The following is a 27,856-nucleotide window of genomic DNA, read 5'->3' as shown; positions in this document are numbered from 1 at the left end:
TTGTTTTACTTTTCCCTTTTGGTAACATATTAGCTTATCTATGAATACGTTTCCAATCCTTTCCATAGAAATAGCATTTTCACATGTGAGCCTGCAAAAACTGTGCTCATCTTGGAAAATGATTGTGTGCAAAGTGGAGAGTATCTCAACTTGTCCTCGAGTGTGGATGTACTCTCAAGTATTGTTTCTCAGAACTTTTAAAATTGCAGGCAACAGGCTAAGTTCAAAGCTGTGCCTCCCAACAAAAGCTAATGCTTCGGTAACATACTTGAACAAACCAGCTGTCTATTACCAATGAAGCCCTTTGAAGTGCTGCCAAGGTGATGCAGGCTCTCAGAGACACAATACTGCAGCCCTCTGATTTGGCAACAAAGAAAGAAACGCAGGTAAAAGTGTGAATCCACTCCAAGTCTGTAAAATACATTCGTCTTCATTCGATATCATAAAAAGAAAGGAATGATGAAACCCAATACAAACCTAATAGGTTTTTTAATTTAACCCTCAAGCCCTCTTTCCTTCTTAGCACCTGGCTGCAACAGACGCTGAACATCAGCTGGAGAGTCCATTTGTCAAGCTTCTCTGATGAAAGCCAAGAGTAAGGAGTTCTGCTGCATCACTTACCAACACACCACTGATAACCCTACCCAATTAGAAAATATGTGGAACCATGTGCCTATAAACTTTGATCAAACAATATACCAATAAAATAATGTATTTGACTCCATGCCATATCACCAAACCATCGAGTTGCCTTATGTCTTAATATTTTGTACGCACCGTTGCAAGTTTTCCCATTATATGTAGAACAGACCCAGTCGTGGCAATCGCAGCGTGGACCGTAGAATTTCCCTGGATCTGTGGCCTCGCAGACGCAAATGCCGCAGTCACACTTGCCCCTCCCACTGCAGATCTTGCCATCAGGTGTCCGGCAGCGGCGCAGGGACGACTCTGTGGACAGCTTGCACACACCACCCACCTGGCTGGGTTAAAGAAAGGTCAGTTGATATGCAGCTTTGAAAAATTCAGGTCAAAGGTCAAGTTTGCTGCACCTGTGTCTGTGTTAAATACAGAGTACGACATCGTGAGGAAAATACCTTTGCTCACACATGGCAGCAGTGTCTACCTTTATATTTCAAAATGGTTCTACAGTGTATTTATTGAAACGGACCCAAAAGCCTTGGAAACTGAATATGTTAAGGATAAGCTAATAAATCAATAAATCAAATGGGACAGAAACAGCTTCACATTTCATCTAGCACTCTTCAGCAGCTGTTTCTGGGCTTTGTTTTTACTCCATGGGATCTCGCTGTGAGATTTGTTTCATTTGGACGCTGTCTGACATTCTTTTTCTAATCCTGGCTGAACAGTAGACACTTTTCAAACAATCAACAGATCAAATGTCCCTGACACTCCCATGGAAATCAAATAAAGAATGTGTGTGTTCTATGTGCCATGGGGAGGTTATACAAGTTCCATTTCAGAGCAGCCTCAGCCAGGGTTGTTTTAGGCTTGAGCAAACTCTGGTTATTTCTGAATATACCTGCTGATCAAGATGGATCGTTTTCTTTTCCCATGACAACATGACCTTGGGATGACTTCCAGTAGTGAAACTTGACCTGGACTGTGTTTGAAACCACTCCTTGTCATGTCCTGTCCCAATTTGATTCCTGCCTGTCCGATTGGGTTCCAATGTTCATTCATATTTAGTCTGCATTTGTATATGTCCTGTACCATTCACATGGAAAATAGTGACTCCCTGTAGGAAAGCAAGAATGCTGCCTTTCCTGGGGACTTGTTTGGTTCCTTCAGGGTCCAATAGGGGACAAAGCCAGTGTGGAGAACAAATGTTATTAATTGTCCCAATGTTATCCCGCCTCTCTTGGAAGCATTTTGCTATTGGATGTTGATAACACTCCATTGGATGTACATGGAAATAACATTTCCGGCTGTGGCTTCGCCTGACTTCTTAGATTTGCAGTTACAAAACACAACCTTTATTATTAAGTGTTTCCCATCTACTCTTTTAGACGCAGACACACTTGGTAAACAAATAAGGTGGTATTATTTGGAGGTGCATAATTAACACTGAGAAAGACACTATTATCACCTGGATTCTCAGGAGCTGTTGTCTCTTGCTGCTGTCTAATTCATGCTATAAACTGTAGACTACACTATGACATATAAACACAATATTATCTCTGCACAGAGATGATGCACCTGCTTGCAGAGTACACCCCCTCTGCAGCTGGGTTAAATTTGAATCATATGGGAACATGTACAGATCTGCTGACTCAGGCTCTACAGTGGCCAAGGTAAACAGAAATCCTTTTTCCACATGTTAGCCAATTCCAGTGATAGACTTACAGGATGCATTCTTACCATTGACATTTCACAATTTATCTCCAATAAAATGTAAAAGGTCTAAGAAATAAATTGGTTTCATGGCATCGGGGGCAACATCCCTTATTTTATTTAAAAGTAAAAAAGTAAATGATATTATGCAATATATCACCAAAAATGACTTAACTTACTTTTTTTGGAACCACCATCCCTGTTTTGATTCTTTGTAACTTCAAATTACTAAGTTAAACATATCCATACAAATTATTAACTGTAGGTCCAGCCTAACTGAAGCTTCTTGCTCTAAACCCATGACCACGAAAGCTGTCATAACATTTTTATGGCAGCTTGAGTGTCCAAGTGAAAATTATTGAATTTGTATGCGCTTTAAAAAAGTGCCACTCAAACGGTCATGGAAAAAAATTGAATCATACAAATTGCATTGGAATTTTTGGCAGGTAAAACAGCATTAAAAACCTGCCCAGAAGACTGCAGACTTCATGTATAGTGTCTCCTAAACGGCCCCACATTGTACTCTCCAACTGCTGTCTTTTTCAGGAAAACTCTGCACCTCCCTCTCCTTTCTTGCACTTTAAACTAACCCACAATAAACAAGAAAAAACTAAAGCTGTGTAGAAACTCACCTCACCGATTGTAACAAAGTGTCCTCCACCGTAGTGAGCAGAATCAGAAACAATGGCATCAAAATGGACTGTACCAAAGCCTCAGTGTGCATGTTTAAATCCCAGAGAAACCTGAAGTAAAGTAGCTTGAAGGAATTTCCCAATCGTTCACTCCTTAAACAGACAGGACAGGAAGAGAGAGTGAGAGGGAAAAGAAAAGGAGAGAAGGAGAGTCAGAGCAGCAGGCTGGCCTGAACTGGCTCAATCCCTTCAGAGGCCAACAGTTCTCTCCATACAAGTGCCTTTGATTAGTCTTGACTCTCAGACACAGGCCTGGGCAGGAGCTGGAGAGGGGAAAACTGCCAAAATAAAAAGTTAAGTCACCAGTTTGAGATGTAATTAGAAGCAGACTGGTTTTTTTAAAATGTTTTGTTCCATTTTCACCCTTCCTTTTCCAGATGATCTCTCTGTAGTGGTGGAGTTTTTTGTGTCCATCTTTATTTTTTTACGTTACAGGCCTTTGCCGGAAGATAATTTGACATAAAGACGCACAAAAAAAAAGCAGAGGTGTGAATTACAACATAATTATGGTGGAATCTCTTTTATATGCCCTGGGTCAAGGATCCTTGTTTAATTCATGCTTGATTACTGTTACACAAAGCCTAGTCATAGCTTACGTGGACACTTGAATGGAAAAGCTATTGTTCATGCTATAAATAATGTCTGTATTTTTCCACACCATCTCAAAACAGACAGTCAAGTAGGCTCAAAATTATTTTGCAGACTTACCAACATGCATTTAAATTAGATCTAAAAGAACTAATGCCATTGCAAGCAAAGTTGAGTGCAAATATTCAATTTCTGTAAGTCTCAAATACAGTTTTGATCAAGAAATATTTTTAAATTGCAGCGGAGTCAAAGGAACAACCTGCAACATTTAATACAATTCAATTTTTTTAAGAAAGACACACACGATTCAATATAATCCATATTGACAGACTAAAAACTGCTATCCAATGCAAGGATCACAATGTTTCTGAGGAATGCCCATTCCTGAAATGACTTCAATGAAACTAAAATGGAACTTTATTATTGTCACTTATTGCTGATCTTCTGCAGCTCTGGAATCTCTTATTGTATTTACAGAAAAAGCCAAGTAGCAGATCCATTCAACCAAGATATTTTATCTTATTGCAGACTTTTACAAAGAAATAACTGTGTATGCTCTGGCCCATTCACAATAAGTAATGGTGAAGCAGAGAAAGGAAGTGACCTGTTTAGACCTTTTTGCAGAAGACATTTTGACATCATACTGTAACACAAATGTACAATTATGATTGTTTAAATATTAACAATTATTTAACATCAACAATGTCTGCATCTAAGTTCCAAGGGCTTATTAACTGATTGAAATCACCTGCTAGTACATGTTATTTGTCAGACGCTTTTATCCAAAGTGACTTACATACACTCAATACTGTGGTCAATCCCCACAGGAGCAACTTGGGGGGAAGTGTCTTGCCCAAGGACACAACGACAAGATGACTGCAGTGGCGATTAAACTTGTGCTCCCCTGATCCAAAGATCAACGATCTTATCCCATATCCCTCATAAATGCTAAGATATGTTATTCATGTATATGTTTGTTAAGGTAGGATTACTTCCCCCAGCAAAATTCTCGTTCCATAAAACCTGTGCAAGCATTTGCTACAAATTCTCAGTCCTTGAGCCATTTGTGTCTGATTGAATTATTAGCATTTTTCAGTAGTGTATAACATGTTGGGAACATTTTTGACTAAATGAGGTTCACATGTCATTTTTTTTGTGTGCAATTATCAATATAATATAACCTCCTAGGACCAGGATCACAGTTATTAAATATATTTGTAGGTAACCGATGATCTTGATATAATGCTTTTCCCAGACAACACACTGTGCACATTTTGTACTTTGGCAGCATTTAAACTGCTTGAAACAAGCCAAGGCTGAAGGAAGAAAAAGCCTATGAACAGCTGTGTCAACTACTCAAAAGGCTGAAGTGAAACTTTCAATTTGCCCCTTTCATCCCCCTGGAACTCACACTGTTCTGAGTTGACCTGACAACACTGTACTTAATAATTCATAAGGACTTCAATCAAAGGCATGCATAACAAAACCCATGCTTTGTTCTACCTCAGATTTAAAAACGAGTGTAAGTCAAGTTAGGTCAACAGTATACAGTATATACAGCACAATATGCCAAACACCAAATTAGCTTTACGATGTGTTCATAATATGTCATCCTCTGTCTTTTGATAGAATAATAGTTATCTTTATGTTTTGTTAATGTCATCATTCTGTAATGGGAAGTCTCCTGTCTGAATAGTTGGCTCAGAAACAGTTACAGTTTACATTTAAATATGCAACTTTAAGAGATACAATAATATGTGTGTCTTTCTTACTGTTTTTGTTATAATGGAGGTCTAAGTCTGCCAATATGAGTTATTACAGAACTCAAACAAGTAAGAACAATCAACAAAAAAAGTCTATGGGACACCATTGAGATGGAGCAATTTGAGGACGTTCAAAGTGTTACCATGGAGACGGCTGCGCGCCTCCGCTGTATGCGCTGGAGCTGTTGATGTGATTGGAACCTGCGCGCGCTCCCGCACTCTCCCATTCGATCCGAACACACACACACCCGGAAAAACTGCTGATGTCATGGACAGGACGAGATACGGTAGATAAAGACAGTGCTCCGCTCGTAAGTGATTCAGTATGTTTTTCTTAAGCCGCTGCTACACTCGTGTGTGTGTAACCGGACGCACAGCTGGTGTGCTTTAGGGGATGCTACTGATGCTCCTTGCTGCTGCGCTAGCTTGTTCCAGGAAGTGGACACATCCTCATCCTTTCGGAGTAGGCCTTGATCCAAAATGCTCTTGTATTTGCCACACTATCACGTGGCCTCGTTGCTACATCGCATATACGCTTCGTGTAGGACCTACGCGTGCCCAAATGTTTGTATACGCACTGTGTTTAGCTTATTTTTTACCCAATGTAGCACCTTAGCTCTCATCCGTTTCCATAGTAACCTTGGCTCTCTTTCGATGTCATTCATTCAGTTTTCAATCTCAGTATGGGTTCCTTGATTGATGACCAGTGATTTGACAGCCATTTTGCAGGACATGTGTATGCCACAGCAGCTTGTCCTGTGTTCTTAAATAGGGTGAGCAGTTTACAGTGTTGGTAAACATTGACCTAGTGAATACTACGAGGCGGGGGTTAGCCACAGCTGGAGCTTTTATCATGATGCCCTAAATTGATTTTGATTTTTCTTAAAGATTATGCCCACTATCTTCACTTAGGAGATATTCATGACATTTGCTGACATTTAGCCCTACTGACAACTTGCATATGCTACAAACAGATTGTGAATAATTGGAACCTCCTAATGCTAATTCTTGTTCGGCCACAACCTGGATCTATTAATGTTGTTTCTTATTAGTAGTCAGGGCTGACAGTTTGACTTTATACCTCAAAACCAATGTATGGGCTATATGCTTTAATAATTAATGATGATTTTGATATTCACAATGGGTCAATATACAAAATCTAATAGAGAAGTAGTCGATTAGCAATGTTACGGAACATATTTACCTAAATCTGCAGTCCCCCTCTCCCCCCTCCCCCGCTCTATCATCATATTTCAGCTATTTGTTTTGGTTGTACAGTAGCTCCCACAACTTTACTGTTTGGGCTCCCTCTCACTGCTTTCATCAGCGTCCGACTTTAAGATACACCAGGCATGTGTTTTTAGTGAAAATGTTCTGATAAACCCACTGTATGCTGCTTGCCCAGCAGTGTGCCCTATTGAAATGCATATCATCACCATATAAAGTTGCAAACCATTTCCTATTTTATGCATCAAGCAGACACAGAGCTACCTAAGCATTCATTTAGAGTTTTGTTTCTGGATATTAATAATATATTCAGAAATATATTCAGAAAAAAAAAAACCTCCTTTTAGGTTTCTCACTCTCCACCATGCCTGAAAGAAATAACTGCCATTTCGGCTCTTTAGCTACTTAATGCTCAACTTTGTTTCACTGTTTGGTTGCTTATTTTGTCTGTCTTCCATTTGTTGCTGACCTGGGTAGGCAGCACAATGCGGGTTTACAGAATGAGAGCTTTTTTGTCATACTGCTGCTGGAAACAAGGCAATCAGAAAAGGTAACAGGAAAATGCTGGAGTTGAGTTATAACTATCTGCGTTTGTCAATGAGAGCAGAGGCTTTCGCATTACACTTAAACTTAATCATTTGAACCATTGTTTATGTTACATATTCATTAATTTCACTTTTAATATAATCAAATGTGTTAATTAAAAGAGACGGTAATGTGTCCAATAACTGCACTACTACCATGGGAATGTATTGGTCCTTTACATAAATTTGAACAAAGTGTTCTTATTTGATAGAGACTAGTTTGTATAAATCCTTAAACTCCTCTCTATGGTATATTAGAGCAACACAGAACTGTTAAGATTTGCTGCCCACATCAACTACACTTTTTCTTGTCAGTTGCAACTAACATGATACTGCCAGAGTGGACTCTTCAAGAATAAAACTTCTGTGAAGAAACTTTGAGAATCCCACAAATACTTACAGTTACAATTAATGTGCTCAGTGGTCTCATCCTGCCCGTGAGGAACATGTCTTCACTCCAAATGGGAAAGTAATTGCAGTCTTTGCCACCTATACTCCCACATAATAGCACTTAGACCCTGTAATTTAGTTTTCACTCTTCTTCACGTCTCCATCTGCATATGTTAAGTGTAGCAATTACTCAGGAAAATTGCTTCTAACTACATGGGGTTTATATAGACAGTTTCTTTTCTTGGTAACGGCAGAAAAGGAAACAAGAGTTATACAGTTTTATTGTTCTTTCTGCTTTCCCATCCAAGTTTTACTGATCTTAGACTCCAGTTGTATGCTTGTTTGACTTTTTTAAAGGGGAACAAAGGTTTTGCACAATTCAGTTTTACAATTTGGTTTTATCACTTTTTTAAAGATATGTTTTTTAAGTTTCTCTTTAAGAGAAAAAAGGATACATTTCGATCAGTTCAAATGTACTTTATTTAGGTAATTCATTTGTTGCATGTGTACAGTTTTTTCTTTTTCTGTAGATGGTAAAAGTTAATCAAAAACCTTGGTCCTCATGATGCAGTGATTTATTCACCATGGTACTTGGAAATTGATGTATGTTCTTTTTCTGATTCTGTTTTTTATGCCATCTACAACTTGCATGTGTTTTTTGATGAGATATATGTTCACTGTCCCACATTATAAGCAATTAATTATACTTCTGTGCTGTTTTGTTGAAGTGTTGGTCGATCTTAATATCAACACACACACTTTCTCATGTTTATATGTAGCCATGCAGAGTTCTACATTGGTTGAAGGGGATTGGCATTGAGCATTTGTGTCTGTTACTCTGGATAAGAAACCGTTTTTGTCAAACTCCTCGGCCAAAGAAAACTTTTGGCAGTGTTTGAAGAGTGAAAGGGTATTGTTTCCAGAAAGAGATATAATCAAATGTCTTGAGAATCCCTCTGATATTGTATTTGGGTGCTGCCAGATAAATCTGATAAAGATATACAGTATCAACAAAGAGACAAACCTAACCAAAACTATCAGCATGGCTACATAACATTGAAAGTTAGAGAGAAAATGTGTTTTTATCCTGCATAGATGTGTGCTGTCGCTACATGTTGGAGCGCTTGTGAACATGTTCTCTCACCCCTCTTTACTACTCCTATGACTGCTACCATTCACTGACTGCTGCCACAGGACCCCCAGGCCTTTAGGACATTCTCCCTTTTGCATCTCTAGTCTCTCTCTCTGGTTGGTCTCTCCACCCCTCTGTGACCTGGGGATGAACGCACCAATGAGGAGCCTCACAGTGAGTCGCCTGGTCCTCCTCCACCCCATCTTCTTTTTCCACAACACCTCAGTCACTCAGTCACTCAGTCACTCACTCACAGAGTGTGTCGCATTATATGCCTTGATGTCAGATGTGGTGGGCATTCCTGTCTCTATGAGCGTACTGTAGATGTGGGTAGTGTACTGTTCACCATATGAGCCATGATGTTGACTAACTGTTGTGTGTCATTTACAGGGTATGCCTGATCGCATGTTATGTGCAGTGCTGGAGCAATTTCAGCTTTACTTTTCCCTTTGGTATGTGCGCTTTGTCTCCATTCAGAGTTTCATTTCTTCTTGTTTTCTTTTGTTGAAACGGCCTGTACACCTTTCTTTTTCTGCATACACATGCACACTGACACACACAAACATGAATGGGCAAAGGTAACAGCAACACTCTCACATTGTACGGTAGGTTGCGCAGCATAATCTACTGCCGCCTTGGTGTTTAATAGGATGAAGATCATGTAGGATCTTTCCAAATGGTAAGTCACTGGAGATGTTCCAATGTGAATACACTCGTCCTGTGTTCCATGTGTGCTACGTTGTGTATCACGGTGGCCATTCAACAATGCAACTAGGGCTGCAACAAACGATTATTTTGATAATCGATTCATCTGTCGATTATTTCTACGATTAATCAGATGAAAAAACACGTTTCCATTATTTTGTTCAGAAAACTGTATTTCCAAATTGACAATATCAACAAACAAGCTAACCCAAATGTAGGCGATGTTCAGATTAGCTAAAAACTATTCATTTTGTCCTAGAAGAAACTCATAAAAACTCACCTTATCAAACTGGCTTTGTTGTTACATTGCGCGATTTTAATGTGCATTTTACTTTATTTATTTGTTGTCTTTCTTTTTATGTACCTTTGTAAATTGATTTTGAGCACCTGTAAAAGCGCTTATAAAACACATGTATTATTATGATGATTATTATTATTAATAAATACAGCACGCAGTGTCTTAACCCAACCCACTTTGAAATAGCTTAATCAATAAATTGGCATAGTTTAATAAGTTAAAATAAGTCAAGTTAGTCGTTAGTTTGTTTAGTATTGTTGACAAAAAAACCCACAGACAGTATTATTACAGAGACTGACGCAAAGCGGAGGGATCTTGATCGGGTGTTTTTTTTTTTTCAATGACCGCTTCGCTGCACATTATACTTTGCTTGTCATGCAATATTGAGCAAACAACCAGTGTTGTTTAAGGTCAAGTGCTCCCTCGCTTTGGATGATTTTAGTCGGACCCAGAGCTGTATAGGCTCTGGTCGGACCGTGCTTCTCTCCGCCTCCGCCATTTTCCCAACGTAGCCAGCTCCGCAACCAGAGAGTAACAACATAGACCCAACAACTCGATCACGGAATTCGTTGCCAACTATTTTAGTTATCGATTTTATCGATTCGTTGTTGCAGCCCTAAATGCAACACATGTTTACTTTAAAAGTACAAACGTCTGTTCTGGCAATTCAAGTCGGGGTAGTTTATTTTGCTGAATATAGTGAATCAGTATAGTGAAGCTTGAAGTTACATGTAATTACGTCCAGAAGCCACTATTGATTCATAAATTACATTTAAATATTGTTTAGTTAGTATTTTAGAAAGTGCACTGTTTTTTTTAAGTCGGTTACTGTTAAGGTTGCCATACATGACCAACCAAGTGCCTCTGAGCTGCTTTAAGTACACATTACAATTGTATTGATTAACATGATAATCCACACGATTGAGCTAAAAAAGTGGTATTGCCACTGCCCAGACTTGGATGCAGCCAGAGTGTTCACTTTGTTTCTTTATTGAGCTTTTCTCACTGCTTGGTTCACCTCCCTCTCTGTCAGATCCACTCTCTGTATAGCACAGCAAGCCCCAGCATGCTAAAGAGGAAACAGAGCTCACGGGTCGAGTGCCAGCCCATGACCGACTTTGGGCCGGACGAGACCCTGGCAGACAGCGCTGATATCTTCTGGATCAACAAACCAGTGAGTGTACTCCCATGTGGGCTAGGGTCAGCACAACACAATGGTATTTCTGTATTGTCATGCCAGATATTACATTTCACACTGTTAGGGAATATTTTGTGTAAGCTTGTAACCTTTCGCTCAGGCCTGTGACCTCTTCTTACATTGGTCTCCTCACAGCTGCTTGTGTACTGCTTGTTTTCAAGTTAGCCAGTTGTGTCCTTCCTCTCTGTCCTCCTCTGGCATATGCTAATGGCCTTGCAGGTGCTGTTATCTTCATTAAGGAGGGGCAGCCCGAGCTTCCGCGGCCTTGTTCCCACCGTGGGTACACTCTCACGTCTGTTCTTAGATATGGTTCTATTGTTTGGGGCTGAGCCCACATGCTTCGTTAGACGCCTTATATGTGACCGGGATGTCAGGTTTAGTCTGCTGCTCTGAGAATGTTTCTTACCCATTTGGAACTAGTTAAAACCTCTTATTATCCCTTAGACCTTCAGAATTGGTTTGGCAACCACTGTGGCAACTCGTGTCTACCGCAAATGTCCTGTCAGTTCTCCAGCCACAACTCCGAATAAATCCAACAGTGTTTTGCCATGAAGTTCCTGCTCTCCAGCGTCTCTCTGTTTCGCCGCACACAAACTTGTTGATTTACTTCCCTTACAATGTATTGCAAGCTTATCCTAATGGCTGGACAGGAAGGGAATATAACAAAAAAATAAAGCATTGTTTTTCTCTTTCCACAGTGGGTGCACTCACTGCTGCGGGCCTGTGCCATCATCAGCGTCATCTCTGTGTGTATGAACACCCCAAAGACGTTCGAACATTACCCTCCGCTGCAGTATGTGACCTTCACGCTGGACACTCTGCTCATGTTCCTCTACACTTCAGAGATGATTGCCAAGATGCACATCAGAGGAATCATCAAGGTAGCTACTGTCAGAGTCACATGTTCACAGGAAGCACATTTCCAACATAAAATCAACAAGATAAACTTTCTTTCATTCTGAATTAGAAATAATTAGCTAAAAACTAAACAAAGAACATCAATCTAGAGGAAAGATGTTTCGTACATTCTGTCCTTGTATCTGCGTGTTAAAAAGATAATAAAGAAAAGGTATGGATTAGGACTGAAACTTTATGTAAAAGTTATGGGACATTAAACTGATGAGCTAAAGTGTTACTGCCAAAATGAGATAAGGGAACTGGCATGACACGCTAAACTAAGTCATATATCACTGTCGTAGTATTTGTGCAAGTCACCAGAAGACAATTTGGGGACACTAAGAGCTCATTTTCAATTTAGACATAACTGATCAGCCATTTTTTGCAAAATGTAGTAAGCTGATGAAGGTATGATACCACTCTACAATTTGGGACCTGATAGAGCCCATGTTGGTGCATCAGATTTAAGAGACACTTTATATTAAACCGTATTAGTTGTTGTTTTGAGCTGTAAATTCTGATAAATCAACACAATTCAAATTTGAGGTAGATGTTTTATACAAGCATCAAGGAACAGACAGCTGGCAGATGAAAGGCCCATAATTACTGCCATAAAAAAGTGTGGACAGCTTAATTGGCAAATCAAGGATAACAAGCAGGGAGGCACTGGAGGACACAGAATTAGAATCAGCAGTGCAGCAAAACAGCATGAAAACTGGAACGTTTCATTTTCTTCTTTTATAGTTCCTTTTAGTTCTTGAAAGAAAATAAAAAAACATCTTTGTCATTAAATGGGGAAGTGATTTTCTGACCACTTTATGTCAAGTATAATTTAACTTGTGTGAAGGATGTTTACTTCATCACAGATTTGAATTTCTCACTGTGTGGATGTTTGTAACCTTATTGATTGAAACTTGGAGGTTTTGTTACAGCTAGTTGTTGCACAAAACAAATGATCCACATGGTGGTAGGGTAATTGGATGCTTTTGTTCTTGTTAGTCTGTAATCAAACAGGGTAGCATCTGTAGAGTGTCGCAGAAAACACCGTCCTATTTGCAGCCTTTCTTTGTGAGCCTTAAAAGCGTACAGAATCTCTCTCTCCCTCTCTCCCTCTCTCTCTCTCTCTCCCTCTCCTTCTGTAAGTGGTGATTAAGTATGTCCAATTTGGTTGTTCCTATGACATTTCAGTTTGTTTACACTTCATAATTTTTTTGTGTTCTGTTGAAACAAAGGTTGTTAGAATAAAGTGGTCAGTTTGTCAAAATGGGCACATTTAATTCCACTTACGTTGATATAAATGTATGTGATTTCTACCACAACAAAGGCTTTCTCTTAGATTTTTAGAAGAAGAATTTTCAAAACCATGAAGGCTAGCATTGTTAAAGTCTTAAAACATCACAGAATGTTGTTAATTGTTAGAATACATCAGCTTTCTTGAATACTAGGCCCTTTGATAGTGATAGTAAATGCTCTTATTCCTTGCTTTTGTTCTTCTCTTGCAGTGGTTCTCTCGTTGTTGGCTTTGTGTTAATGTCTCTTTGTTATCTGTTACTTTCTGCACAGGGGGATAACTCCTATGTGAAGGATCGCTGGTGTATGTTTGATGGATTCATGGTGTTTTTCATCTGGGTCTCCCTGGTCCTGCAGGTATATTGCAACATTTGCAATTAGAGGTTATTCTGTATGTTTTCCTTTTTTTCTTCCAAGTGTTTGAATGGTTTGACATCAGGAATTTAATTGTTGTAGCTGGTATTGTCTTCTTAAAAATGTGTTTCTATTTGTTTAAGGTGTTTGAAATAGCAGACCTTGTGGATCAGATGTCTCCATGGGGAATGTTGAGGATCCCCAGAGCGCTCATTATGATCCGGGCCTTCAGGATCTACTTTCGCTTCGAGCTTCCTCGCTCCCGCATCACCAACATACTCAAGTAAAAAAAAACATAAACATTTATTTTCTCTATAGTCGTTATAATTAATGGATAATTGTACATGTGAAAATATTACATCCTCCATTCTTTTGCTTTGCAGGCGATCTGGGGAACAGATCTGGAGTGTCTCCATCTTCCTGCTGTTCTTTCTCCTGCTCTATGGAATTCTGGGTGTTCAAATGTTTGGAACATTCAACTTCCATTGTGTCATTAATGGAACAGGAGAAGGGTAAGAGCCAACTATAAAGAAGTTAAACTTTTGATTCCTTTGTTATTAATTGTTTCAGCTGAGTAATTATACCTTACTGTCATCCTTTAGATTTTTATTGAACACCTTTAAATACGAAATAGATGGAGGCTGCCAGCTCCAATAATAGTTAATACAATAGTTTTAAGAAGTTAAAAGCTACATACTATACATTGATTGTCTTTCTTATAACAGTTTATCGACTAGGGCCGTTATAACTGCAAAATATCCAAGCACAACACCATTGTTAAGGTACCATAACTTTCTGAAATACATTAACGAGTATGCTTCTGGTAATCACGCTACAAAATATCCTTAAAAATATTCACAGGCAAGCATATTTGATCATACCATAAATGGCCTATGACTACAGCTACTGAAAAGCCACTAAATATACTTTAGGCTCACTCATCAGTGTTAAGGATTTCCCACCGCAGGCTTTTTGCAAGTTTATGTCACTTGTGAGTTGCTGAAATTGGTTTGCAGAGGTGGTAGCTTGTTTTACTATGTGAAACATGGTCTGCACATTATAGACTCTAAATGATCTGAAACTTTTGTAGGAAAAACTTTATATTTAGTGCCTTTTACCCAGTTGACTGATTCCATATAAAATGAAATATTTCATACATACCTACAGGCTCTTTTTCTCCATGACTTCGCTTTTCCTGTCCTATCACACAACTGTATGTTTGAGTCAGCCTAAATACAAAGTGTACAGTCATTTGCTTGTATTGGCCTATCAGCTCTTTTGCACTTCAAACAGTTGCATTGTTTATCATGCAGTGGACAGCAATTCCTGTTAAGTGTTAATTTTCCTAAAAACACACAAGACTTTATGCTGAATATGTTAGGTGTCTTTTGTAGACCAGACATGAACAGGAATGCAACTGTGTCATAATTGGACCCTACCCCTGCACAAGGCCATGTTTCTGTAGAAACCGCACCAAGTTAGATGTGGGACTGGGGAGGTGTGACAAAATAACCATTCCACAAAGTCAGTAGTATTTAAACACATCTGTGAAGGATTTGACTTTAACCATTCAGTTGAAAATGATGATATGATAAGGAAAACAGGCCTCCCTTTGGAGACAAAATATATGAAAAGCCACCATCATGGTTAATGCCTCCAGCTGGAGGTAGAGCTTAAACTCATTTAGATAATTACAATTTCCTACATTGTCAATATCCAGCCTTTGTTCCTTATTCAGCCCATTTCTGCTCAATAGTTACCCATCTATTTCTCCTTACCCAAAGTGTGCCTAAGGGACATCACATATACACACACGGCATTGTTACATGTATAGCTATTTAACATTCCATAAGTGGCCTGGCAACTGCGTATACCATTTGTTTGCTGCTGTCCTGCTTTCCTTAAACCCCTCACATACACATGTTCTAATGGGCTATTTTAGAAATATGTCACACAAGGACTGATGTGCCTAATCTCTCTCTGCCATATGCCCCTGGCACAAAGTCAAAGCTCACTAGCTTTTCACATAAAGGGTTTTTATAATGGAAATTGGGGAAAAATAGCAGAGACATTTTTCTGATATTGGTGTTGGTTGACAAGGGTTTTCTATTTGTTAATAAGTATGATCTCTTCCTCTGAATGAATGAACTGCATGGAACAGATAATACACCAAGTTATTTGCAGTATGAATAAGTGTTACTGGACCATACGGTTGTGTTGATTAGATTTCTTTAAAGCTACATTGTAGTTTTTGTGCTTAAGGATTATTCTAAAAAGAAAGGTCTTGATTAGATATTTTGAGCCATTTAATGTAGTGACACTTTAGAAAGTATAAGCATTTTATGAAAAGTAATGTGACATAAAAAACATGTTTATTTCTGCTTATTTCTTTTTAAACTGGATGGAGAATTTAGGAAAAGGATGATGGGAATGATATATATTGCTTCATATGCTAAACCTACTGAGGCAGTAGAGCCAGAGGTGTTTTAAGCCAAGGTGGGCAGAGGTTGTCGACATCAACCCAAACTTTAATTATGCAAAGCATTGCCCATGCAATTTAGTTTGATCAAATAACAGATTCAGAAAAACCAATTATAAATAATGCCTTATAACAAATAAGCTTTGTTTTTCATTTGACTCACCAAATTATTAATATCACGTTATGACTGGACATTTGGTCTCTCATTTGATGCCTCATTTATCTCCTCTTTGTCATCAAGAAAAGTGATTTATTTGATAAGATACAGTTATATTATACAGCCCAGCATAACAAGCTTTATCTGATTTATTACTATCCCTCGGATTGCCCTTTGTGATGTGCAATAAATTATCCCTTCTGATCCGTTACCCCTTAATAAACAATTTGGATGAATGTCTGGGCAGCCAATTTGAAGACATTAATTTTCATTAGAGAAATCATGCAGCTCCTGGAATAACACCTGAGGCTAGAAGACAGGGAGACAGGGAAGGAGGGAGAAGGGCAGTGTGCGTTTGTTTGCACAGGCAAAATGTATCTGTGTTTGTGTGTGTGGTATATGTGTTTCTCTTGCACATTACGCATACATTTCTTGTAACCAGCCATAAATGTTTAACCTTTACCATAAAATCCCAGATTTTTTTTAATAGAGTGTAATATCATCATCCTAAAATCTGATAATACTGTCACACCTCATGAATGATACTTTATAAGTAACATTTTGCTGTCACAATCTCTATTAGTATTCACACATTACAGCAGTGATTCTCTATGAGATTATTTCTGCAAGTCACCAGATGGTGGTGGTGGGAAAAACAAAAAAATGACATACTAAAACTAACATATTTCACATTAGGGAATGGTTTTTACATTATATTGCCTGTACCCGTGATATAATCGGCCCTAGAATAGATTTTAATAAGTGTATTTGTTAGAGTCAAAGTGTGTCTCCACAGGATTTACAGCAGGTCAGGGGGAGAGAAGAAATCATTGAATACATCAGAAATGTACAGTGCCTGCAGCACATTGGATAGCACTTCTGTACTACCAGTTGAAACAAATCAAAAGTGTCATCACTAACAACGCTTGGTATATTTACATTTTTTAATCGGAGCATTAACAACAATCACTCAAAATAAGCTTAAGTAGATGATAAAAACAGCTGTTCATGCCAGTTTACAGCACACTCTATCTCTGTCTCTCTCTGTCTCTCTCTGTCTCTCTCTGTCTCTCTCTCTCTCTCTCTCTCTCTCTCTCTCTCTCTCTCTCTCTCTCAAAGAGCATCCACTGCTATATGTGGGGCTAAAGCATGCCGACAGCTTATGAACAATCAACGTGTTTGCATTGGTGGGAAGCATTACTGAGTATTCCGGTTTGGGGGGGGGGCGTCCCTCAATGATGGTTGAGAACCACTGCATTACATCTGTGTTTTCATTTCATCTTTTGAACATTTTTTTCCCCTCTTTTGGTCAGTAATGTGACATGGAACAGCTTGGCCATCCCAGACACCCATTGTTCCCCCGATGGAGAGGGCTACCAGTGTCCTCATGGCTTCGAATGCAAAGACCTGGAGAAGCTGGGCCTCAGCCGACAGGAACTGGGTTATAGTGGCTTCAATGAACTAGGTATAGGCTATACACCCACACATGTAATGCTTTCAAACGCATACACGAAACTCTCTGGAGTAAATCTTTAGCTTTCAGCAGTGTCCTGCATTCTTATCAACTGAATGGAGCTCAAATCCAGCATCAGTGCACAGTGCATACCCCCTAATCTTTAGATAGCCGTGAAGGAGAGTGAGAGCTTCACAGTAAATAGTCCCTAACTTAGACATTATAGACGTCAATTTATAGCCTAAATGTATTTATCAACACACTTTATAAATGTCAATGTAAGGCGAAGCAGGGCAATTTTATTTATATGGCACATTTCAATGCGAGGCAGTTCAAGACACATTAAATGCATTTCAAAACCATCATACAAGCTTTAAAATGTAGCTTTAAGTTTGAAGCTTGAGTGCATTTCAGGAAGAAAAGAGCTACATTTTATTATTAATTCCGAACGATTTAAGATCATTTATTGGAATGGTTTATTAAGCAGTCAGATGTAATATATGTATTTACATCCACACAGGGATAATACAGTCATTCCTATAAATACCCTAACTATACTTTATGAGTATCCCTGAGTCCCAGAGTCTCAGAGGCCGTTATTCAGAACCGTTGAAATTATATGTTTAAAACAATGGCATGAGCTGCTTAATAGTTGAATTAGGTAATTTTGTACACTGTTAATGATGCGCCAGCTGTCTGTCAGTTACCCTTGACAGCTGCTATCAGCAGCTGGTTACTTCACTGCAGAGGGTTTCACAGAATGAGGCTGGCCAACACAGTGGGCCTACAAACCGTTAAAGGGGAAGCTTAATGACTGGAAGTAAAACAAATATTACAATTACTATAGTTTTCAAAAGAAGAATGCATAGCATAGCCTACATTTCTGTAGTTAGTCCAGATTCAGAAACTTAATTGATGCCTGTAGTCTGAAGCTATGTCAAAACGTCAATATCAGGCTATCTTCATATTTGAGTTTCTACTAAAGGGGTGTGAAGAAAAAGCCTTTTCTCAAGCTTTGTCCAAGGGGCTTCTTTACTGTACTTTTTTTGTAACAGTTCTTCCCTGATAAAAGTATAAACTGAAAGTATTGTCTTTTTGTAAGGCTTAGTTTGAGGGTTGCCATAATAATTGTTGTGAAGATCAAAGACATCATCGCTATAAGCAAAAAAACTGACACTGACACTTGTTTCAATTACAATATTTCTGTACATCTCTCTGACTGCTCTGTCTGTCTTTGTTTAGGTACGAGTATCTTCACTGTGTATGAGGCTGCATCACAGGAGGGCTGGGTGTTCCTCATGTACAGAGCCATTGACAGTTTCCCACGCTGGCGCTCCTACTTCTACTTTATAACGCTCATTTTCTTCCTGGCATGGCTTGTCAAGGTTTGAACTATTCTCTCTCTAATGCACTTTTCATGATGCGTTCAGCTCCCATGAACTGGCAACAGGGGAAAGTTAAACAGCAAATGGTTTTAGCTAATTGACATAACATAATCTTACACCCACTGCTATAATGAGTTCCCCTTGTTAGTAGAATGTTCTCTGGCTAATGAGAGAATGAATATCAGGTCCCAGATAGTGAAAGGAAGTGAGGAAACAGACTTTGTCATTTGTTTTTATGTCACAACACTCTGTCTCTCTCACTGCTATGATTCACTCTCTCTCTGTATTCCTCCTTTTCAGAATGTGTTCATTGCAGTCATCATAGAGACATTTGCTGAGATAAGAGTGCAATTTCAGCAGATGTGGGGGTCAAGGAGCAGTACAACCTCGACTGCTACAACACAGGTACACACAAACACACACACACACACACACACACACACACACACACACACACACACACACACACACACACACACACACACACACACACACACACACACACACACACACACAGGGACAAAGCGTATGTGGTGCTTTGATCGGACCATTTATTTAACATAAGCTTTCTTTAAAGCGGGTCATCTTGGAAAAGACAGAGTGCAAAAAATGTGTCCATTCATCAGAGTTCAGCTCATCAAAGTTGCATGAATTCAGAAGAATCACAGGGATGAACACACACACATTTTGACAGGAATGGCTTTTTTAAGAGTGCATAGTCATCAATAAAAGCCTTCACTTTTATCAAAATGGGTAGCGTTAGGGTGCTGCAGATGTCTGCTTTGCTGGAAGTGGTGGAGAATGTCTGCTTTGGTGAATGCAGGATCGCGTCTTTCTGCTGTTTGTTTTTTTTAATCAAACCGTTACAAACAGCTGAGTTTGAAACAGCAGGGAATGAGATGATAGTCAGTTCCTCTAATTATTAGGCCATGAAATTCCTCTTGTACAGTAAATGGTTGAAATCCTTCCGTGGTTAAACGTTTATACTTGGTTGAAGAAGTTCAGGTATCACAGGGTTTTATTCACAAGTAAGTAAATAAAGTGAAAAGACTTACGGGCAGATTAGTATATTACCAACAGCCCCAGACTGTTATGGTAAAGAGCAAGCTGAGCCTGAAGGGTACGCTCTTGATTTACCAATCAGTCAATGCTCTAAAGGTCATGAGCTCTGGGCAGCAACTGAATTCATTTGATTGACGATGGAAGTGGCTGCAATTACATTATGTGTCGGGATGTGTGGGGTCACCCTGTGGGGCATGTAAAGGAGGTTGGAACTCTTCAAAGACCTTAGAAAAAATAGATTCCCCTCAGTGTTTAACTAAACACATTCAGGTAGTAATAACATCAGATCAGGACGCTTTCAAGTAAGATCTCTTTGGAGGTATTCTGGGTTGGTCCACCTGAAATAACCCAGAACATGCTAGTGTGTAACAGGGCACAATGACACATGAGCTTATCCCTATTTTGCACAGCCTTATGTAGCATTATGTGATCCACCTCTGAAGCATTGCAGGTTTATTTTCTCTAAAAGGCTTTAGATTAGTTTGTCTGCATACTTGTAAGATGCTGACCATGATCTGCAACCTCCTTAATCTGTCTAGGGATCTTTGTTGCATCTCTCCATCGTTTCCTGTTGCTTTCTAATGAAGGTGTTGATCTTATACTGTAAAGAGTTTATTATTTTTGATAATCAATTTTTTTAAAGGCTTAATTTTGTGCAATATAAATGTTTAAAAGCTAATTACATTAGTATTAGGTGCTTTGTGTTCTTTTTTATTCCTGCTTATAAATTGTCATGAGATAAGGCTGTAGACAGATATACACTAGAGGGAGATAATAAGGAATACTGTCAGACTTTATAGACTGAAAATACATTCAGTGTCACAAAGAAGTGATTTGGGTGAGGGGAAAGCAATGACAATAAAACAGTTTGACAGTTTTTGTAGGGCTTATCTCAAAGATTTCTCACCTTGTTCAGACTACACTGCCTTCACTAATGTTACTGATTAGCATTGGCAATGGCACATCTGTCTTTAAATGTGTTTTCGGGAATAGTAATGGTTGTGTCTCTGGTACTTATAAAATGCGTTTTTTTTTTTACTTGCCGAACATTTTTAGATTAGATTAGATTAGATTCAACTTTATTGTCATTGCACAGAGTACAAGTACTAGGACAACGAAATGCAGTTTAGTATCCAACCAGAAGTGCAAGTAAAGCAGTAAAAGTGCAGAGAATGTATATACATATGAAGGTAGTGAAATATAAATAATAAAGGATATGAACAGCTCGAATAAGGTATGTGCAGTAGAATGGTAAAAAGTAAACAGAGATGAGTTTAAGGTATGTATGAGTAAACAGCAGCAAGGTAGTGCAAATGGCATAATGTATGTAAAGTGCAGTTGAATTCAAGTGATGGTAGAGGTAGAAATTGCAGAATGAGGTAGGTAATGAGGTGCTGAGGTAGGTACAGTGTATAAACGGAATAAATATAAAGTATGTACAGTAACATTTGTAATTAGTGCAAAAAGTTCAGTGGCTGGGGGAAGGTGCATGGCCGTACAGGCCAGGGTGGGGTAACCAGGGGGGCCATCACCGTGGTGCGGAGTTCAGCAGGATGACAGCCGAAGGGAAGAAGCTGTTCCTGAACCTGCTGGTCCGGGATCGGAGGGCCCTGTAGCGCCTCCCAGAGGGGAGGAGGGCAAACAGTCTGTGGTTGGGGTGAGAGATGTCCTTGACAACACTGCGTGCCCTCCGCAGACACCTCTTGTGCTGTACAGTCTCAATGGTGGGAAGTGAAGAAGCAGTGATGCGCTGGGCAGTATTCACCACCCTCTGAAGCGATTTTCGGTCCGCAGAAGAGCAACTGCCATACCACACAGAGATGCAGTTGGTGAGGATGCTCTCGATGGTGCAGCGGTAGAAGTTCTCCAGGATCTGAGGGGACAGATGAGCCTTCTTCAGTCTCCTCAGGAAGAAGAGGCGCTGGTGAGCCTTCTTGACTAGAGTTGAGGTGTTGAGTGTCCAAGAGAGGTCCTCGGAGATGTGGACACCCAGGAACTCAAAGCTGGCGACACGCTCAACCTCCGTCCCGTTGATATGGATGGGGGTGTGTGTGCCACCTTTGGTTCTCCTGAAGTCCACAATGAGCTCCTTGGTCTTCTTTGTGTTGAGAGCCAGGTTGCTGTTGGCGCACCACTCAGCCAGGCGCTGGACCTCATCCCTGTAGGCCGACTCATCGTTGTTGCTGATGAGGCCAATCACCGTAGTGTCATCTGCAAACTTGATGATGGTATTAGAACCATGTACAGGTATGCAGTCGTAGGTGAAAAGAGAGTTGCCTATCCACGCTTACAGTAGACTAATCGAAGAAAATGGAGAATACAGCATATGGTGTTGTTTATAGCAGCAGCCAATTCAAACACACATAAATCATGTGTTGAGTTGATGCACTTTTTTTCGCAGATCATTTGATTAAAGTGAAGCATATCTTTAGTGATGTTGATTGATTTTATTTGACAAATTCTTGCATCTTCAATTGGCATTCTTAATGATAATAAGTTGACATGTTTTTTTGTTTGTTTTTAATTCCCCTTTACATTCCCTTGCATATTGAGTATTGTTTATTTTAAAAAGTAAACCTGGAAAGTCAAAGTAAAACTTCAGTTTTTCTGTCATGGAGGGTAACATGGTTGTGCCACTGGCATGTACAGAATGCTATGACCTTGAAAACAATTAGCCTTTCTTTCCATTATCAAAATTAATTGTTATCACGTTGTCATGCCCTAATCTTTATCTTAGAGGCGGAAAAACTAATTAGCTGTGGTGTAACACTTTACTGTCAATAACAAAGGCTGAAACAATATGCTCCCTTCATCACATACCCTGCCTGGAGAGGAAGGCTGGTATATGGTGGCCCTGAAAGGCACAACACATGACACTCTCCCAATTCCTCGACTTTGCTATATACTCCAGATTATCGAGGCTTTTAATAAAGGTGGGTAAATCCAAACTGTGTTGATAAAAGGACAATGGATAAATCCACTTTTGTTTCATAGATTCAAGCTTTTTGTTCCATATTTTTGCGAGTGGAGTTGTAATTAAGAGCTTATCAGGAAGTTGAATTGAATTATTCTTCACTTCAAGTGTTGAATGATATCAACCCTGTTTGTTTATGGCGTAAGATGTAATTCTTCCCTTTGTCATCTAATATTAATGGAAATATAATAGAAGCTATAGATCGGGCACAAATGTGAAGCCGATATGACAGGTACTATATATTAAAAAACAGAAACAAAGTGGGAGAAAGTCACAAATTGATATTGAAGAGAAGAAAGACGATTTAGTTCTTTTTTTGTTCTATGATCTCTTTGATTTGTTATCTAAATGTTGGCCCGACGAATGGCTGGTGGTTGGTCAGTCCTCCAGTTTTAGTCCAGAATCTCAAATGATTTTGGATGAAATGCCATGTGTTTTTGTACATTCATAGTCCCCAGAGAAATACATAATACATCCTACTGACTTTGTGCAAACGTTAGCATTCAGCTCATCATCATGTCAAAAACACTGTGGTACACCAACAACACCTACTACCAGGCAAGCTGGTGCTATTTCTAAGTTCATGTTTAAAAAGAATGATTGATTCATGGAACAGCTGTTGCATGAGTGTGAAAGTCTCTGCTGCGGAATTGGTTTGTTTATAATTCTGGTGTTAGGTCCTTAGGCCTACAAACTGTGTTTAGTATCTATCATGCTGTTTTTGTGTGGGTAAAATCAGTGCGTATGATGCCTTCAGCTTCTTTTGTGGCCTCAGATGTTTTATGAAAATGTAGCCAAAGGGTAGATGAGTTTTGTCCAATATTTCGAATTGTGTGCAGGGTTTGTGTGTGTGTGTGTGTGTGTGTGTGTGTGTGTGTGTGTGTTCTGCCCCTCATGTGCTGTCCTTGTGCCACAGATGTTCCATGAAGACGCTGCTGGGGGGTGGCAGCTTGTAGCTGTGGACGTCAACAAACCACATGGCCGAGCGCCTGCCTGCCTCCAGGTAAACACACCACATAATTAATATGCTGCTTGTGTAAACTCTTTCGCTCTCTCACACCTAAATTCTTCATTAATTTAACATGAAAAGTCCCACTTGAATATACATCTTTTAACCTTACCTGAACTATCAAAGCTTAGCGGTGCATATGTATATACTTCTGTTTTTAAATACCATTTTATTTTTGTTTTAATGTCTTTGTCGATGTTGAACTGCTTTATATTTATAGAGAATCAGTCAACCTCATCCATATAATAAGTCCTACGCATTATCACTCCATTGTTTTCCCATTTGTCAGTGTCTTCAATGGCCGTGTCAGTCGACTACATGATGGGATTTTCAATGAGGGGAGGCTCATGTTTGATGTGTAGAGCTTCACTAATGATGTTGCTGTAGTGATAGATGGGTTTTAAATGACGTCTACATGATGGACGCCACCGTTGCCTTGTGGTCGGTGTGATCCGAATGGTTGGGCTTTAAAGATAAGCTGAAAGCTGCGGGTACTGCTTGCAGCTGGGCCACTGTTGATAGCAGTACGGTGTAAAAGCCTTGGCACTCGCTGTGAGATACTGCCAATAGCATCAAGGCTAAAAGAGGGAGGTTAGCTGTCAACAAACCCTCACTGTGGAAATACTGTTCCAGATCTAGGCTTGAAGGAGGCACAGAGAGGAAGGAAGAGAGGACAAATACAAATAGAGAACTTTGGTAAAGAAGAAGAGATGAAATGGGAGATTAAGAAAGTGAAATGAGCAGTATTCCCATTAAAGCAGCATGCACCCCAGAGCCTCATCATCAGTAGGAGGAAAGATTTAGATAACCCACAGGGATAAACACGACTGACTTCCCTCTGAGCCCTGTGCTCCGTTACGAGGAACGCCCAAAGGCTGCTTCATCTGTCTTTTTCACTCAAACCAAAATAGCTATTACTGTCATCCCGCCCCAACAGGAAGACCACTTCTGACAATTTGAAGGGGTTAACTGATTGGCAGAGCAGGTTATTAAGCCATGTTCAGACCCACAATAGCACGGTGTCAAAATACTCCGCTTACAATGCTATGACAATACTTCTTTGGCAAAGTTGGTTTCCCTAACTTAGAAGGTCAATGCAGGGCTTTCTGGCAAACACTTGAACCTAACTTAGCAATAGGAAAGCATTTAGCGTGTATTACTTTCCATGTACGCTCAATAGAACATTCGTAGTGGAATACGTTGTAATCTAAATGACATAATTCTCTTGTTCTTGCAACAGTGAAGTAGGAGAAACGACTGTGTTCATTTTCTAGAGAAAACTCTGCTAGACAAGAACATTGTGCAGTGTTTTGGTGCTTTGAACTAAGGGAATATATTTGAAACCACACTTCTCACTGGTGCAGAAACTAGAATTGTATTAAAAACAAAGGTATTTTAAGTCTTAACAATACCTCAAGAGGAAAACTTTGTGGGACTCACGCTGATGCTCCAACTTGCAGTGTTTCAGTGGGTCATGGTGCAGAACAACTCGCACCTCCATCGCATGTAGTGTTTCAGCCCTGTGCAGTAACCCAGAAATTGTGATAAATGTCTCCTGTCAAAGAAAGCCTGACGTATAAAAAGCATCGTAGGAAGAGAAAACCATAGAGGGGGATAATGATCTTATCATACCTTCTTCATATCATTTTCAGTGGAGTATATTTCATATGTGAATGGAAGAAACAGAGAGGAATGAGGCTGAGTGGTTTATGGATTGCTCTGTGTTAGAGGGAAGCAGTAGGTCTTTTTATTCGACTTTCATTTAGCATTGGTCTTGCAGAGACTGTATTTGTCATTTGCAGTCGAGCACCCAGACATCCTGTTAACGCTACCTACATGAAGAAATTCAAAGCAATGCTCTACTTATAATGGAAAGTTCCAAAAACCAACAAATCTTTAAGGATTATTTCTTCCTAATATTTTTCAGATTTTGTTCATGCTTGATAAATCAATACTGTAGATTATTAGTGACATTTCTTTGTTGTCCTCAACAGAAGTCAACATTAATAGTGATGATATAAATGAATATAATATATTATGGTATCATCTAAAGGACAAGCATTATGCCTTTAGGGATGGCATAATGTACTGTACTTACCTCTTCTCCTCTATGCAGTGCTACTCTACAACTGCAGCTAGTGTTTGAACCCAACCCTTTCTGACCATAGCTATATATCTGAGAAATCTGATAGAAATGTGAGTACTTGGAACCGAATGAAAAAACAGATGGATGGATGGACAGAGAGTACCAGATTTTCCAGCAAAAGTTTTGATGAATGTATTCATATGTTTCGACACTGAATTTGATTGAAATTCATACTGTTCATTTAAGTTGAGCAAAAGAACTAGACTCTGTTAAGGATTAAGTTCCTCACAATAACTGCTATATTTTTACATTATTAGGAATATTTGGATTAATAAAAACTTTATTTTTTTGAAAGTGTCACTTAAAATACTTGTGTTATTTAAATGACTGCCTCATTGAGCATTCAAAGTGTCAAGTGTGAGGCAAATAATAATCGTAAGTGTAAAAGTTGAATAGAACTGTGTGTGACTTTGACATGCATCATGCAGTGCTTCATTTCAAAAGTACTTTCAGTGACACTCATACACTGACAGCATTTTGAAGCATGTCGAGCCATCAAAACCTCTCTGAAAATGTTTAGATTTTCTGATTGTCTGATGATGATGAGCTATCACAGCTGTTCAAACCCAACACTGAGGCCGTTTGTATGCAAAAAAGTTTGGTCACACATACACAACAAGGAAGACAAGTTTAAAACAAATTACATTTTTTTTAAAAATGGAAGTTGAAGGTACTACAATCTTATTTTTATTTCTGGTCTTTGATGTTTTAATTGAGGGAGCGGAATGGCACGTTATATTACATGTGTATAATTTTTTAATAAATGATGGATATCCCTGGTGCTTTTCCTCCAAATCCTCACCAAGCACCTTATTTCATTGCTTTTTCACCCATATCAGAAGGGAGGATTGCTAGCTGGGTAGACGGGTAGAGTGAAGACAGGCAGTGCAGATCCAGCCTGCAGGGCTTCTGCGAGAGCCTGGGAACTGAAGTGTGAGTTTCTGTTCTGCTCTGCCTGGCTCCAGAGTAATTGGCCGTCAAATGATTAAAATGTTCCAGGGCAGGCGGGCGCTATCTACAGACAGGTGGCCTGCTTGCGTCTTCCTATTTGTCTGTACGCTGCTGCTTCACCCATACCTGTCCACTGTCCTCTAAACCACCTGTACGTATACGGTCACACCTCTGTTTTTCTCACTGTCAGACCTGTCGACCTGCCTGTTGATGTCCGTCCGTTTGGGCATGTGTGTGGGTGTCAGTCTGGTCTGTCTGGGTCCGACGGGCTTCAGCAGTTGGAGATAACACGTAATTGATTAACCACCTGCTCTACTTGGAGACAGAGAGGAAATGGCAGCTTCCCCTCCTGAGGGGTTTCAAACCAAAATAGCCCTCAAAACAGGGAGCGTTCCTCTCCCGCTCAGACGGTTGTTTTTCCAATGTTTTTATGAAAGTGATAACCTTAGCAAAGTCTTAGTTGTCATTGTAAGCCATGTTTGTTGTGAGTGTTGGTGTTACAACTCCCCTTGTACTTTTTCTTCTGACAAACTGTATATGCTGTAGCTGATGCTCTTTAATTGTTATTGTTGCTGTAATGGTGGCAATGGGTGCTAATGCAATCTTTTGTAAGGGCTAAAATGTGGATTTGGAATGTCTGTTTTACATTGAATAGCATTTAACCAATCTCCCTATTGTCCTTGACAATAGAGACAACATTGCACTATCCAAATCTGTTGGAACTGAGCAGTAGGCATCATACTGTTTCGAAATCAAGAATATTATCGGAG

At 39.4% G+C, this 27,856-nt stretch overlaps 2 protein-coding genes across 3 annotated transcripts in view; one reads left to right on the top strand and one right to left on the bottom strand.

The window, feature by feature from the left end:
• itgbl1 (integrin, beta-like 1) overlaps positions 1–3,232 on the bottom strand; it is a 36,272-nt gene extending 33,040 nt beyond the window's left edge. The window contains exons 1-2 of one of the 2 annotated variants that reach the window (XM_063887849.1): positions 2,985–3,232; positions 778–980 (exon numbers count right to left, since the gene is read on the bottom strand). In XM_063887849.1, the coding sequence (XP_063743919.1) occupies positions 778–980; positions 2,985–3,076 (295 nt within the window). In that variant the 5' untranslated portion in view covers positions 3,077–3,232. The remainder of the gene's footprint in view (positions 1–777; positions 981–2,984) is intronic. The other variant, XM_063887850.1, reaches the window with a different exon arrangement.
• Positions 3,233–5,627: 2,395 nt separating this feature from the next.
• nalcn (sodium leak channel, non-selective) overlaps positions 5,628–27,856 on the top strand; it is a 63,681-nt gene continuing 41,452 nt past the window's right edge. The window contains exons 1-12 of the mRNA XM_063887041.1: positions 5,628–5,706; positions 8,791–8,902; positions 9,119–9,180; positions 10,765–10,905; positions 11,628–11,810; positions 13,390–13,473; positions 13,614–13,753; positions 13,854–13,982; positions 17,420–17,571; positions 18,802–18,944; positions 19,245–19,349; positions 23,897–23,983. Of these exons, the coding sequence (XP_063743111.1) occupies positions 9,139–9,180; positions 10,765–10,905; positions 11,628–11,810; positions 13,390–13,473; positions 13,614–13,753; positions 13,854–13,982; positions 17,420–17,571; positions 18,802–18,944; positions 19,245–19,349; positions 23,897–23,983 (1,206 nt within the window). The 5' untranslated portion in view covers positions 5,628–5,706; positions 8,791–8,902; positions 9,119–9,138. The remainder of the gene's footprint in view (positions 5,707–8,790; positions 8,903–9,118; positions 9,181–10,764; positions 10,906–11,627; positions 11,811–13,389; positions 13,474–13,613; positions 13,754–13,853; positions 13,983–17,419; positions 17,572–18,801; positions 18,945–19,244; positions 19,350–23,896; positions 23,984–27,856) is intronic.

The sequence above is a fragment of the Eleginops maclovinus genome, chromosome 7 (genome assembly GCF_036324505.1).
Source record: "Eleginops maclovinus isolate JMC-PN-2008 ecotype Puerto Natales chromosome 7, JC_Emac_rtc_rv5, whole genome shotgun sequence".
In the NCBI taxonomy this organism is placed as follows: domain Eukaryota; kingdom Metazoa; phylum Chordata; class Actinopteri; order Perciformes; family Eleginopidae; genus Eleginops; species Eleginops maclovinus.
Note: the sequence above shows the minus strand (reverse complement) of the source record. Positions and strands in the feature narration are given on the sequence as shown.